Here is a 15,652-nt window from a genome sequence, read left to right on the forward strand (position 1 = left end):
CTAAGCAGTGTGTAAACCTTGAGAAACAGTCCTAGTTTGACTCTATTGATTTTCTCATTTCATATATATGTGGAAGAATTATGTGATGGGGGAGATGGTGTAAAGACATACATCTGTAATTTATCTGAAGCCTTTCTTCTTGTATTTTTATCTGGTTGGAGGCAGTGTGAGTGTTAGTGTGTGTGGGTGGCGGAGGAGTGTGAAGCAGAACTGGTCAGTCTCAGCAGGAAGGACCTGATCTGGACATGGTTGTTAAGTTTCATTGGCTAAAGGGGAAGGGAAGGGGGGGTGTCTTCATTGGCTACTATCTGTGGAGCTCATTATTCACATGGTGGGTGGCAGAGAATGAAAAAACCCCCCACAGCAAAAAAAAAAAAAAAAAAAAAAACCAAAGACGTGGCTACAGGAGAGGAAGCAAAGAGACTGTGGAACTGCAGTTTAGACTTCTTCAGCAACATGAGCTCACATCTGAAGCTGCCCTCTGCAATGCTGCCTGTTCAATATCTGAGTGATCAGTACTCCAGGAAATCTTCCACGATGAAATGTACACCGACCTGTGTTTTTATTGATCCTATATTGCAGAGGGGCTTTTTAAATAGTGGCCATTTATTTTCTAAGATAATCAACCTCTCACAGATAACCTGATTTCACATGCTGTCCCTGTCAGAAGGGATTTCATTTTCTTGAAGGATTAATGTAATCAAAGCTGCAGTGAAAGCCTCTTTAAGCAGTAATGACCAGTCACACTGAGACAATCCGCTGTCATCCAAGTGTTTATTCTCATTCTGAGGATGGATTGGCCGAACATCATAGATTACACCAAACATCTCGCTGTACTCTTTTCTTTCCTGAGCTCATGTGTTGAGAGGTACTGAAGCAAGGAACTGTTCTCCAGTTTTATTTGTCATCTATGTTTCTATATAGTGTTACAGAACCAACAGTCCTGCTGATAAAGGGAAGATTAGAATGTAAGAATCTTAAAGCTGATGTTCTTAGTACATATGGGCTTATCAATTTATAGCAGCTCTAGTCAAAGCTGCTATATCCTGCAGATAAATCCCATAGGTTGTCTCTGACAGTTTTTGGGTGACTGGAGACCAGAGTGATCGACAGTTCTCTCAACCTCTGACTTGGAGCCGACTGTTTCAGTGGAACGATTTGTGCTTCTTGTCCGCAGACTGTACATGCATAAACCATCATTTTTTTTGCCCTTCTGTTTATTCCCTGCAGCAGTGGAAATCCAACAGTCTCACCAGTCAACTTGCCCAGGTTTGCCTTTTCTTTGTTTGCCGCTTTTGAAATACACGTAAAAGTCAAATCAGTTATCACCTCAGGCTAATTGAATACATATCACTGGTATTGAAGTGCAGAATGTTTCTCAATCAGCATGTGTTTCAATTGAAAGATAGTAAAATGAGCTGCTGCAGAGGGCAAGGAAGATTAGTGAATATGAAGTGTTCCTAAGACTCAAAGACCTGCGGACGACAGGGGTTGGAATGCGACTGTAGAGTGGGATTAGAAAGCCTTTCCATCCATGCATGGATGTGCCATGTTTTACGTGTTGTTGGCCTACATTTAGACAGAATCTCCAGGTCTCATTTCATTTCAGATTAAGAGGGATTGAGACCACTTCACTGGTCACTGTAGGGACAAGCCAACATTCTTGTTTACTATCTGCCCACTCTGCAATGACTGATGTCGTCCTGACAGAAATGACTGTTTCCACAAGGAAAATGTGAGTTCATTATTGTTGCTATAAATCAACTTTATAGACAGTTTGAATAAATAGCTTTGGCACTGACGAAGTGTTTAATCATGTGATCACATTTTCAACCTTGCTCCTATGCATCTGTCATCATAACATTATTCAGTGTGATGGTGTGGGAGGAAACACAGTAAATCATGTGTTGGGAAGATCTGACGTGGTTTTCAGAGAACAGCAGAGAGGGTTTGGCTTTCCCATGCCACATCACCGCAAAAGGCCCACTGGCCTCTTTATCACTGATCTGACCCCACATGATGGATACATTGTGTTGAGTCTAATTGTCATGAAATGTAAACTGAGCCCAGAGGTAGGTGATAACTGCGGCTCTAGTTACAGCCACTGCAATTTTGACTCTTGTCACTGCAGAACCTAACAACATGAGATGGCAGAGGGCCTGTAAGAGAAGGCGCCCTCACAGCGGAGTGGGGCATCGGTGTGTGTGTTAGTGGCGGTGGGGCAGAGGTATCTGGGTGAAACTTCAAAGTCATTAAGTATTAAGTGAACTGCTATTGCATTCCACAGCAGACAAAGCACAATTCTCACTAAGCTGTGTGGGCTTTTTGCTCATAAATAAGGCAGGCACCTCTGATTGTGGGGTAAATGTATAATTCATGCACTGCCCCTCCTGCTCCTCCTCTTTTTCTTCTGACTTTCTGCCAAGCTATTCCTTTTCAGCTCTTTGTTGTCTGCACCCTCAACTGCATTTAAATTAATAATTAAAACGATTCTCAAAGACTGTCTGTGACACCACCTGCTAAGTTACTCACCGTCTGTGTGCTGGGGTTGAGAAACGAAATAGAAAGTCCGTTGGACCGTCTATGTTTCAGTTCACCCCACTTGAGCTGGAATACTACAGTGTTTTAGTTGGTTGTAAATATGAAGGAATTATGACACTGGCAATACTCAGAGCATACATCCCTCTCAGGGCTGTAAAACACTTGGAGATTTGGAAAATATGTCATTACTTGTGTCTAAGGGAAATTTGAAGAAGTCTGTGTCAATCACAGTATGAATCAATAGGCATAACTATTATAATTATCTTGTATTACTTATAATTAGCAAACTCTCATGGTAGGCTGCAGTGAGAATACAAATAACGCAAGTTGCCAGCAGCTGCATATATCATTTAATTTTTAGAAAATAATTCTTTGCAGTCATAGTCAAACCTACATTTTTGCTGCAGGATTTTGCCAGCAGGCAGCTTGTCCTTCCTCAGGCCGGCTACGACAGAAATTATAAACAGATACAGTGATGATAAAGATCTATTGCACTTAATGCTGGATTTCTGTATGGTTTGCAGAGGAGAGCAGACAGCCACCAATTTGTTATGCACATTAGATTACCCAGGCTCCTTCATGGGAATCCGAAGTCTTGGACGTGCATGATGCCCAAATGAAGTGCAGGGCCACCAACAAGCTGCAATTGTTGTCTTTTCTTGCTCTGAATACAGCGATCCTCCACTGACACTCTGAGCCATGTGGGTTTCCTGTTAGTTTGCAGAGGCTTATATAATTATACAACAGAAAACCCCAGAGCAACCACTACTGTGTAATTTTATCTGCGCTCCAGTGAACTATCAAACCAAAACTTATTTTATGAATATGTAAGATGCACTTCATTTCATCCAAACATCTTGTTTGTAACAGCTTTAATACAATTATTAAATTCTCACCCAGCTTTTGTTTCTGACAAGTTAAATGTGGCCTTTACATAAAATAAATTCCTTCCTATGGAAAATCTCATTTCATATGTATCCACACTTCTGTGAGCTTGCTGAGTATAGAGTTGCACAAGCACATCCCAAGCCAGCACGTTGTTAATCTTTTTGATCTACCTGATCCACCCCACTGTCTGCTGTACACACACCTGTGCTGGTTTTCGCTGGCACTGAAATGAAATACACAATATCTCCTGAAACTTAGGACAGTCTAAGGTTATGTTAGGTTGAGGAAATGGTGTGTCTAGACTTCATAGCAGCTCAGGATGGGGATATCCTCTTTCTGATTTACTCACTAGATTTTTTTACAATCCTCTGAAACTTAATGGCCTGTCAGAGACATATTGGAAAGACTTGCTAGCATGTAATTTTACACTCAGGTCACAACTCCACAGAGCTTGATCAAAAATGTTTCAGCCTGGTTAACCTGTAGTGGGTGTCTTAGTGGGTATCAGCTGGAGATGTTAGACATGCTGCACATTTTTTTAGTCTGAAAAAGCAGACTTAAATATGGCTTTGGATTGAAATCAAACCGACTTTGAATTCTTTGAGGCAACTTGAAGAGTATGTGCCTTGAATGAGAATGAGGGAGAAAAGAGGAAATGTTATCTGGAGTAATGGTCCTCATTGTGGCTTTTCTCTGAAAACTGAGGGTGAGAAAGTGACAGAGAGCGTGGGTCCATAGCCACTGTGCTGCAGAAAAACATACAAATAATGATTATATATTTTTTTCCCCTTTTTAAAATGAGACTTAGGTATGAAACATTCTCTAGCTCCAGTCTGTCAGATATGCAAAAAAAAAAAAAAATTGATCTCTTGCTCTCTGGTTATTTTTAATGTGCTTTTAAAAATAGGTTATTGACAACATTATTAATCTTGAAAACATTCAGCAAAGAGAAAAATATTTATTTGTGGCTCTACTTTAGTGCTTGGCTTGGCAACTTCTGACTCCCCTCTGTGGTTTCCCATTTTCTGTCTCAGAGTACCCAAACACAGAGGTGACCACTGACATGTTTTTGTGTCCTGTTAATAAAGTGCTGTATCTAAAATCACACATAGTATATTTTATGTACTATTGCTTTCTACTTTTAATAGAAGCACATATTTTGTAGAAATAGTGCTGTCTGCATAGATAGTGCTGAAGAAAAGGGGTATGATGCTTTCCCAGGTGTATCAGCAATACAAAAGAAGAGTGCCTGCTTTAAAAAAAATCCTAGTCTTTGATAAAATGTGAAAGGTATGTAGGGCATGATTTGCTTGCTTGGATTTTTTTTTTTTTTTAAATTTTACAACTACAAATATTGGAGATAAACTTCAATCCAGACTGAAAAATGTCTCTTGAGATCCTGTTCCTGTTGTTTTGTACAGTATATGGTTGGTGTATTTCAAAAAGGTTTTGATTGATTGTGAAAAACGTTGTGGAAAAACCATGTAGAAGTGACCTCACCTGTATTACATAGTATATGGCTATAAGCTAGAAAAAAAGATCATAGAAAGAAAGTTGAAGGCTACAGAAACATGGGCTCATAACATTTCTGGCAAGTTAAAGCGCCTTGGCTGTGTTTGCGAAAAGATATGTGATGATCAAAAGCGTATTCTGTGTCTGCAATGGAACATTAGCTTGGTGTTTTCAAATTTATCTACTTTGGAAAGAGTTTTGGAAAACATCCATTTTCTGAGTATCAACACACTATCTTAGTGGAGATGGAAGGCCACAACACTGAGGAAAGACGAGTTTTGAAATTGATCAGGATTAGAGCAGATGTGGTCTGCGAAGGAGAGTAAGGCAGGGATGGAGATATGAGAGCAGAGAGGAGATAAGAACTGAGAAGAGGCTGAAGAAGTTGGGGGGAAGTGACAGCAAAATAAAAGTGAAATAGAGTGAGAAGTGAGTGAATATGTGGACTAAGTGCCTGTTTCAGTAGAGGGGAGAGCAGAGCCTGGCAACCTGCTCCTGGATGGGTCGATAGATATGAGCAGAGAGCTGAGAGCTGCTGGAATAATTAAGTCCGGTCATCGGAAGTGTGAAAAGCGCCAGGGCAGCAGAAAACAGCCATAACTCAGTGAGACTGGAGGTGAGATTCACAGTGTATGGGGGACAACAACAGAGACTCCATATCTGAGTCTTCCTCTAGGAACAGAAATCTCATCCCAAGTGGCTTGAAAGGCACCTTGTTGATATCTGTGACTCAAGCTTGACGCTGACTGTCAGTGTTGAGATCGATATGTTCATGTCCTATATGTCATCTCTGAAGTTTTGGGAGATCTGAGAGAAAGAAATCTGTTTAGTTGCAAGAAAAGCACAAATTTCACATGTTTTGACATATTACTTTATTATCAGCTAAATTTCATTAAAAAATAACAGGATCAGCTGTCTCCCACGTCTGCCTGTGACTGTACAGATATGTTCAGGCAATATGGGAAAATGTCATTGGTATCAGTATGAATTATGGCTGCTGTTTTATTTTGTATACAGTGTGTATTGTTAAGCCTTGGGGCAATCTTGGCTGGTAGCAGTTCATGCTTCATTAACTAAAACTAAACACTTGCATGACATTTTATATATGCACTTTTTCATAGCTCTTGTTATTCCAGTCATTCACTCGGGGCATTAACCGTTTTTACGATGGGTGGAGATAGCCCTGCTCCCGTGATGCAGAAAGGCAGTTCTGTGCGCTTCAACCAGTTTTCCACCCCAGCTCTCTTCCTTCCATCTCCTGCCTCGTTTTTGCCCCCCTCTACCCCCTCCTTGCCTCATCTTAGCCCTGACAAAGTGAAGATGGGCTGTGGCATTGGCTGCCATTCAGCCTAACTCTCTCATCGGCCCCACAGAATGCCTTTCAGGTTCCCCCAGAGTAACAACTGCTGCGTTTTATTACACCGTGAAATGGGAAGTGAAAGACCACTGTGGATGTTCCTACTTAGCCATGCAGAATGTGTCACTATTGGGTTGGAATATAAGAGGACAAAGGAGAAATCAGCCGCTTTTGTTAAGACTAACAGCTCGAGTCCATAGAAACAACCCGATGCTCTTGTTTACATCTCAGAGCAAAAGCATGTGTGTCTTTTTATGTGGAATTTGTCCAGAAATAAGTTAACATCACATAGCATAATTACATGCATTCCTTATTCTATTCAAACAGATGGTAGCTGTGTTACCAGCAGGAGAAATTTGCTTGAGGGAGACCCAGACATTGGCACCCAAACCCCAGCAGACACACTACATCCAGCTCCATTATGTCCTGTACTCCTGTTACATGGTGTATTTTTCCAGATTAGATCTGTCAAACATTAGCATCGCTCTCATCAGTGCAAGATGTACAAATGTTCCAGGGCTCTAAGGCTTTACACTGAAAAGCCTCTATTTCTAAGTGAAATAATCTAAAATTTAGTCTGAGTTGTTTTGAGTATGGGTTGGATTATCTAGTCACATTTCATTCCATTGATAACAATATTGCTTCAGATAGTTTATGTCCCATTCAGTACAAATCTACATTCTCAGAGCAGTTGTGAGAAGAATATAAACCACTGACATGCAGAAAGTTTTAAAATATGGTTTGGAAGTGATTTTTTTGGGTTAGTAATTAGCTCATGACTGGCATAATTCTCACTTAGTAAAGCCCAATGTCACAAACTGTTAAAATTTCAACATATGAAAGAAGAACATGATTCTGGATAATAAGGGTGTGGTGGAAGTGGTGCCCTCCCCTCTCCCAAAAAATTGCACAAAAGCTTATATCAAATATGTTACAGCACTTTTCCCAAGCATGTTTTTGGCAACATCAGTGCAATGGTTTAGACTGAGCACCAAACTGTATGAACAGGACTCGCTGAATGATGAGAGCACCTTTGCAATTATATCCAGCCATTCTATTTGCTTTGGCAAGACATCTGTCGTTAGTCCTCCTCTTCCCGACTTATATGTCGGGTTGTGGGTGTGGCTGGGGAGAAATGCTGACAGATTTCAGTTTGCAGCACACCTGCTGGGAGTTATCACTGTCTTGACAGAAATGCTTATGAGGTTTATAATATATTTTTATGTTCAGCAACAATCAACTGTGCTGGTGGAAAAAAAAAACAACTTTCTGGTGCAGTGTTTTAGGAACCTTTTGCATGAAGAGTTGATACATAGAAAAAAAAAATGTGACTGAGAGGGTGAGACAACACTGAAGACATTCTGATCTGTGTTGCAATATCCTTGGAGCGCAATGTGCTGTGTTAATTCATGCTATTTGGCACACAGGCCTGAGCATCTCGAGGTAACGATGTTTCTATTTTCACTTGTGTATCTGTGATTGCATTGAACCATAAAAACACTCATCCTCACGAAAAGCTACCGGAATGCATTCAGTCAAAGGCACACAAGATCTTTCAATGAGTAAAATGAGCTTGATCCCCCAGGCTTATGTGTGTATGTTCAGTGATTTGTAGAAGGGATTTGGGAGCTTTAACAAGTGCGTCTACTGGCAGAATGTCCTTTAGACACTGGTGCACCACGGAGCTATGGCCTCAACACCTTATTGTTCCTGTGTGGTGTTCGTGTGAGGCGTGGATGCTGGGGTTGCTGCTGCTGCTTGTCTGCGCCGCAGGCTTTAAGCTCAGACACAACTGAGAACAGAATTTGTGATATAAGGTCACCATATTTATTAATAGCAGATGATGATAAAACTGCATAGACTGTGTGGACGGTGAGGCATGACTTGGACTGTGCAGTCGAGCTCATATGTCATCTTAAAACTCGGAGGTGTTACAGTGGTTTTAACCTGATCAGCTCTGTAGAAACCACATTAGTTTCCTTTGGAGCTCTCATCTGTCCTAACTATGTGCTTTTCCTCCAAGGTGTCCCATTTTTCCTCTGACACTTTATATTTTATATCATTTGAGTGATAGGTACAGTACATTGCTATGAAGTAATTAAGAAAATATCCTTCCTCCCAACATTCCTCTACTCTTTCTGCACTAAGGAGCCAACACACTGTCCACACAGGGCTCTCGGTTGCCTGAGACGAAGCTGGGCAAAGCGGAGAGCTGAAGCTGAGTGTAATTGAGGGTGCTGGCAGGCATGTGCACGGTCCTGATTGCAGCATGTTCCTCCAGAAGCAAGGTTTATGTTTCATCATGTGCCCGTCCACCGCACTCCATAAAAAGCAAATAAACTTTTCACTGGCAATGGCATAATAATGACAGAGCTGGCTAATGAGTGAATTAAAGAGTCATAAATACAGCTCTCTGGATCCCTTTCTTACATCAACTTTGTGTTAAATACATTTCCACAGTAGGTGCTCTCACTTAACCATTCTTCTGCATTGTACCCTCTTAACAGAGATTCTTCTGATCATTTTTATTAGGAGATTGTTTCTTCTATTCCGATGGCAGATCTCCATACCCACTCTATCATAACCTCCACTCCCACTGACCAACATATTGGACAGATGATGAATGTGTTGAAAATGTACTGCTGTAACTCGACTTAATGCTGTAGCTGGTACAGGAGATTAAATCAAATGGAGCTGAATGAGTGACTTTGGCAGATCTCTGGTCGGTGTGGTTTGGGTTGCGTCCAGTACAGCGAAGAAGCAGCCTGGCACTTGTTTATCGGTTCGACTGAGCTTGATCTTCTTCGCCATCTCTCAGTGGTCAACAGCAGTGGCCTAGAAGCCCCCAGCTAATTTTAGTCCCATCTGCATTTAAAGAAAAAGGAGTTTGACTAGAGTTGTAAAATTCAATCATCCTTATGTTTGACAAAAAATTACTTATTAGGTTTTTCCTTTATCTCGCGCCTGGGCCAAACATTCAGTAAATTTGTTCCACGTGTTTAAAAAAGGGAATCCCGAGAACATTAAACTGAGCGTATTATTTATTAAGCACTTTCTGTGCTCAGCGTGTTAAAGTCAAAGAAGTTAAGTGCAAGTGCTAGAGTGTATCGGGCCTGGACATGAGCAGGAGAAGTGGTAGGATGAGAATGAGACAGTATGTGAGGCTAGCAGTGATAAAGCATGATGGAGGGATCTGTCAGGACCAACACTAAGCAAAACCCACACATCAATAGATTTTTAGACACAGTGCAAGGGTGTGTCTCATGTGTCATAACGAATAGCCCTTTTACCCCATGTTTGCTTTTGTAGGTTGTCTGAAGGCATGCAGGACATTTGTAACAGAGAAAGGTGTGGCTGGTTGTTGTGAACCTATAGAAAAGGGGCTGAGTGGGGTCCCTGTGAGGCAGCCAGCACTCGAGCACAGAAAACACCATCTCCACAACAGTGGCTCTTTGATGTGGCTGGTTCTTTGAAGAATTGACACCCTTCTCCTTTTCACAGTGCCTGAAGCCCTGCAAGGAATCCTGGGACCTGAAGGAAAACCAGTGCCAGGATTTATGTGAGGTATGTCACTACCACAAATACTGCGGTTGCCTCAGATTCAAGTGTTCAGGCTTAGTGGGAAAATTCAGTAAAAGGAAAGTTTGAGAGGAGTGTGAAGTAAGTCTTTTTGCACTGTGAGGCTCACAGCTGTATAATGTACTCACAGCTTGAGTGAGTCATAAGCTGAAATGTAAACAGGACAGTGCCTGTCAGCTCACTGAGCTGGCTGTTAGGAGCCAGGCAGGTTGGTCTTATAAAGTAATGTGACATATATTTTACCTCCTCCTCCTCCTTCTTCTTTTCATCCTCCCTCCATTCCTTAGACCCTCTTTCCCAAGAAGCACTATGAGTGTCTTACAAGCTGTGATTTCCTGAAGTCGGTAGAGGGAGTGAAACAGGGCAACTGTCCTGCCCCGGAGAGGGCCAGCGGCTTTGCGGCTGCCTGCGTGGAGAGCTGCGAGGAGGATGGAGAGTGTTCAGCTGTCAAAAAGTGTTGCTCCAATGGATGTGGCCACACGTGTCAGCTGCCTAAGGACCTCTACAAAGGTAAAACACTAAACAACTTGCCTCATATTGTATCGTACAAAATCTGCCACAAAAATTGTTTGATGTGATGCAGTGCCAGTGAAGAGAAAAGAGAATATTGAAAACTGTTTATCGGTGAGAGAAGATTTAAAACAATAAATCTGGAGTACACATACGCATTACTTCCTGGAAACTTCCTAACAGTGAAAAATGTGGTTTGGACACACATTCGTTGAATCTAGATATGGCTAAAAATAACAGTTTTATGGAAACATATTTACATTAATGTGTTGTTTAATTAAGAGTAAGATTAAAATATAGTATTAAATAGTGATATGTATTATTATTCATAAACATCTGACACAGCTCCTCCATGAAGCTGAGTCATGTTTACACTGAATGAAATATCCAAACCCAATACTCCTGGTTTTTGTTGCACCGTTTCATGAATTATACGTTTTGTTTAGTTTCATCATTTTCTCCTCTAAATTTTACCAGACACAACTTTGTCAAATAGGATTTAAAATAAAGTTTTTTTAAAAACAATGTTTGGCTGCGCGGCATGAGTTTGTAATGACTTAGCCGATGACAGGAAGAGAATGAGAAAAAGAGGGATGACTTGATAAAAATGTGCCGATTAATCATGAGATAAAACACTGTGGAAAATATGAAAGAAAAGTGTTTAAATATGAAACTGTCTGCACTGATGACGTTGTTTAACTGTCTATGTTCTCAACAACTCATCTGTTTATTTAATCATTGCTCAGCGTTGTTTCCAAAAGGGATTAACATGGTTCAGCAGCTGGATCGGGGATACTCCCTCCTCCTCTGTTTTTCCTTTTCAATAAACGCCTTTAATATCTGGTAATGGTCCGATTCAAACATCATGCTTTTAATGTGCTTAAATGTTGCAGTTTGCATAATTTTCATAAATGGCACCAGAGCAATTAATCTCTCCCCGTCACACGTTAATTTTAAATCTCAGTGATGCAGATTGTAAAATGTCTTGTACAATTTTTGACAACTTGCTTAGAATCTTAAATCTTTGTGTTTTGCCTCACCCACGCTTCATTTGTGCTGTCTCCTGTTGTAAATTGGATTATATCTCATGTATTGAATTTGCTGGATGAGCTTGGTAAGTTTGGGTTTCACATACACACACGTACCCAAGAAATTGTTGCTCCAGCAGAACAGTTTAATAGTGCTGCCCAAGGCACTGATGCCTTGTTGATGTTCTGAGGGTGCAGAGCTGTTATGTGGGAGAACCAAGAGCCCCTGAACTTAGAGACAGGATCTCAAACTGCATTGTATATACGGTGCACAGCTGTTGACAGCCTGAGGCCATAACAAAGTTAAGGATATGTTGAAGGGAGAGCAGTGGAGGATGTGTCTAAATCATGCTTTGAACTGCTGCAGTGATAGACTGTAGCTGAGCATGCTTTGAATCACACTGCAGTAAGGCTAAGCATGTTCTACTGTGCGTACTGTGTTTAGTAGTGAGAGGCAAGAGCATGTGATTTGAGTCTGTGCTTGTGCACACAGAACAGTATTTATATTTCATTTGGAAAAATCCGCAGGGACTTCATGGTGTATGTTATGCCTAAAAGGTGAACAGCACGTTAATCGGGGAAAGATGAAAGCAGGCATAGCCTTGAACATTTCAGTACAGTGACCCAGTCAATGAAAACCATTCACCACACTGTGAGACCTTCAAATCAAGCAGCCTACCCGCTGATTTAGTCCAAACACTGAGCTCGTGATGGGTCTCTGTCAGCGCTACATTTACACTGAATTACACTGAGCATTTTGGTGAAAGTCCAGATGGAATTCCTGTCCTGGTCCTCAGTGTTAAAGGTCTAATTAGTTGCTCATGGTTTGAAGAGTGTAATTGTTTCTATGTGTGTGTGTGTGTGTGCGTATAGTCTTTGCCATGATGAGCCATGATGCTGGAAGGCATTAGCAAGCAGGGAGAAATGGAGCGTTTCCCCCACTGAGATCACTTTCAGATGTGTGTGTGTGTGTGTGTGTGTGTGTGTGTGTGTGTGTGTGTGTGCGTTCAGGTTAAGGTCCCTAGCTCATGTCTCTGTCCCTGATTGAGAAAAACTCCAGTGTTCAGGATCTGAGAGACACTGGAACCCCGCTGGGCTTTTGATGTGTAACAATGCTTCTTCTTTTTTACATCAATAGAGCCCACGCTGTTACCCATCATCCACTGTTGTCTCAAAGATGTATTTGCGGAGGTGTGCCTCTGATAAAATATGCTGTGCATGTATATAAATAGATGATTTATCGGGCTCTTCTTTCATTTTCATACATTTCTCTTGAGTTCTCTCATTTTATTCATTTTTTGGAAGAAAAAGCACCACATTAGCACCACTGACACTACCCAAGATTATCCAAATGTCTTCTGCGTACAGTTCTACAATGTAGTGTGAGAGAAACTCGAAAAAAAAAAAACAAAGAATGTGTAAAAAATGAAGATGTCAGAAATTAAATTAAATTGTGTGTCATATTGTCACAACAACTCAGTCAGTCAATAAGTCCATCAGTTTTCCTCAGTTTACCGTAAGTCCTTGAGCGACAAGCAGTATTTGTAGCATTTTCCTCAAGCCCTGTAATTAGAGCAGTAATTATGACAGTCTGTGCGTGAGTATTGAGAATTATATTCTTGGAGTCTAATTGTTGGCATTATTAGGACATGAATGGACGCTGTACTCCTGATGATGCTTCTACAGCAGTTACATCATGGACTGGAGTAAGCATGCGGCCATTGAAAAATGAACGCCATATTATTCTTGGAGCAAACCTGACCCAAAAGTTATCTTTGGAAGGACCAAGCTGGGAGAAAGTGTGTTCGTTTTCCTTCCAAATATTGCAGAAGAGAGAGGTTGTGTGTGTGCGTGTGTGTTTTTATTTTTGTGCATGTGTGTATGATTTGTGCTTTGCAGGAGTACTTGTGTGACTTTGTGGGAAGATGAGCTAAGGCAGAGGGAGAAGAGGAATGCCGTGGTTACCTTGGTGTTTATTATTGCGCAGGAAACGTTACACATTTGTTCACACACAGACACACGCACACTCTGCTGTGGAGCTGTGAAACCACAGCACAATGACCCCCAGCTGTTAGTATGCAGAAAACTCTTCTCAGCAGGACAAAACAAAGTACTGAATCTATATGCATGTGGCTCAGGGACCCTCCTCCATCTTCCAGGATTTTATATGGATCAGTCAATCACTTTAACATGCCCTGTATGAAGACCGAATGGAGATATAAGTAGATCAAGCGCTTTGCATACAAAACACAATCTTGATTAAGTTGTTTACTGACATGCTGTGCGGTAGCCTTGAGCGCGTGCTGGTGCTGTTTGTAAATGCGGAGCAGTGCTGCGCCGCTCAGCACTGACAGAGATTCAACATAATGGTGTGAAGCGCTCTGCGATTTATTGAGAACTGTGTGGATGTACTCAGCCTTCCCCTGTACTTCCAAACTTGCTTTTCCAATCTCCATCTCATTATCACTGTGCCCGACGCTCAATCAACAACTCACTATGTCTCCACTGCAATAAATTCACCGAGAGAGTCAGTCTGACTTGGCTAAGCATTTGGCCCAGTCCTGCACTTAATAAATCTCTAACTTATTGCGCTTGGCCACATCGACTTTGTCTTAACGGCTGAACGTGAAGTGCAATGATGCAAATGAACTTTACATATATGTGTGTATGTTTGCACTTGAGTACTGTCTGTGAGAAAGAGAGAGATGTAATACACGCCATCTCACATACCCAAATGCAAACTATGTGTATCATCACTAAGAAGCGTAGCTACTAAAACACATCACTCTGGCCAGGAAATATCACACTCTGTCACAGTAGAAAGATGATGCTGTTGACCCACACCATGTATTAAATCTATTGTGGTGAGGTCATGTCTCATTTTAAAAACTGTATCTGTCCAACTCTGATGGTGACTTTCCAACTGACTTTCACCTGCAGGAGGAAAACAGCAAATGTCATGTAGGAGGTTCATGTACAATGTTCCACACAGTCATGTTAAGTCCGGTCACGGTATTGTCTTATCTCTCCTTGCACTTTTAGGAGTCCCTCTGAAGCCGAGGAAAGAGCTGGTGTTTTTGGAGCAGCCAGCAGGTCAGCTGGAAATCCGCTGGTCTTCCAAATTCAACATCTCCGTGGAGCCTGTAATCTATGTGGTGCAGCGCCGCTGGAACTATGGCATCCATCCCAGCGAGGACGATGCCACAGAGTGGCTGACTGTGGCACAGGTATTAATCTGCCTACCTTACATGTAAAATCCTGAGGCATACCAGTAAGGTAAAATGTTTTTGTCTTTAGATCCTATCACATTTTGTTTTCTGTGTGATTCCTTCGATCAGATTTATGTAACAGTGAAATTTCAGCTTCACGTGTCCTAGGGCGCCACATGCTACAGCTGTGGAAGCCATGCACTGCGCTGACAGACTGTTGTTCACGGTTGCACATACCTCACAGTCACAGTGTCTTTTAAAGTTTGGCAAAGAGAAACACACAGATGAGTGATGTGGCAGGAAACTCACGTGGGGTTATGACCCTCCATGAACCCTGACTCCTGTGGCTTGCTTCCCCCACCACCCCATCCCATCTGTCCCTCAGACTGCAGAGGAGCACGTCCAACTGGCTGACATCAGAGCCAGCAGATGGTACCAGTTCAGAGTTGCTGCAGTCAATGTCCATGGGACCCGCGGCTATACTGCACCCAGCAAACACTTCCGCTCCTCAAGAGGTCTGTTTGTATCTATATATGCATGTGTGTGTGTGTGTGTGCGCGCGTGTGTGTGTGTGTGTGTGTGTGTGTGTGTGGCCTTGGTTTGTGTGGAAGTTCCTGTTTGACACCCACTGACCTCCATTTGTTATGGATAAGACCTTGGAACAGGTGGGACCTTAAGAGTTGTGAGACCCGTTTTGACTTCTTATCTGAGCACACAAACGAAGTGTATGTGGCAAAATATTCCTTTTCATTTCAGTAAGTCTTTTAAGAAATTCATTTTCATTCCATTCATTTTCAACTGCACTTTACACCTTGCATCTCCTTAGAGAATGAAAAGAAATGTGACAATTATATGTCACCCGTTTAAAAAAATACATGACCACATTTGACTTATGGGGTTCATGCTCTTATATGTGCTTATTTGAAAAGGTATTTGAGTCTGTGTATCTTTTGGTAATTGGATTTTTCGTTCAGAAGCAGATATTGAAAAATAATGTGGTTAAATAGTGGTTATTTGATTATCGTTTT

At 41.6% G+C, this 15,652-nt stretch overlaps 1 protein-coding gene across 1 annotated transcript in view; it reads left to right on the top strand.

Annotated features, from left to right (window-relative positions):
* The window catches only part of anos1 (anosmin 1), a 37,787-nt gene that overhangs the window by 10,288 nt on the left and 11,847 nt on the right, over positions 1-15,652 (top strand). Inside the window, exons 3-6 of the mRNA XM_026296343.1 lie at positions 9,800-9,862; positions 10,165-10,387; positions 14,458-14,642; positions 15,010-15,139. Of these exons, the coding sequence (XP_026152128.1) occupies positions 9,800-9,862; positions 10,165-10,387; positions 14,458-14,642; positions 15,010-15,139 (601 nt within the window). The remainder of the gene's footprint in view (positions 1-9,799; positions 9,863-10,164; positions 10,388-14,457; positions 14,643-15,009; positions 15,140-15,652) is intronic.

This window comes from Mastacembelus armatus, chromosome 21 (genome assembly GCF_900324485.2).
Source record: "Mastacembelus armatus chromosome 21, fMasArm1.2, whole genome shotgun sequence".
Classification (NCBI taxonomy): domain Eukaryota; kingdom Metazoa; phylum Chordata; class Actinopteri; order Synbranchiformes; family Mastacembelidae; genus Mastacembelus; species Mastacembelus armatus.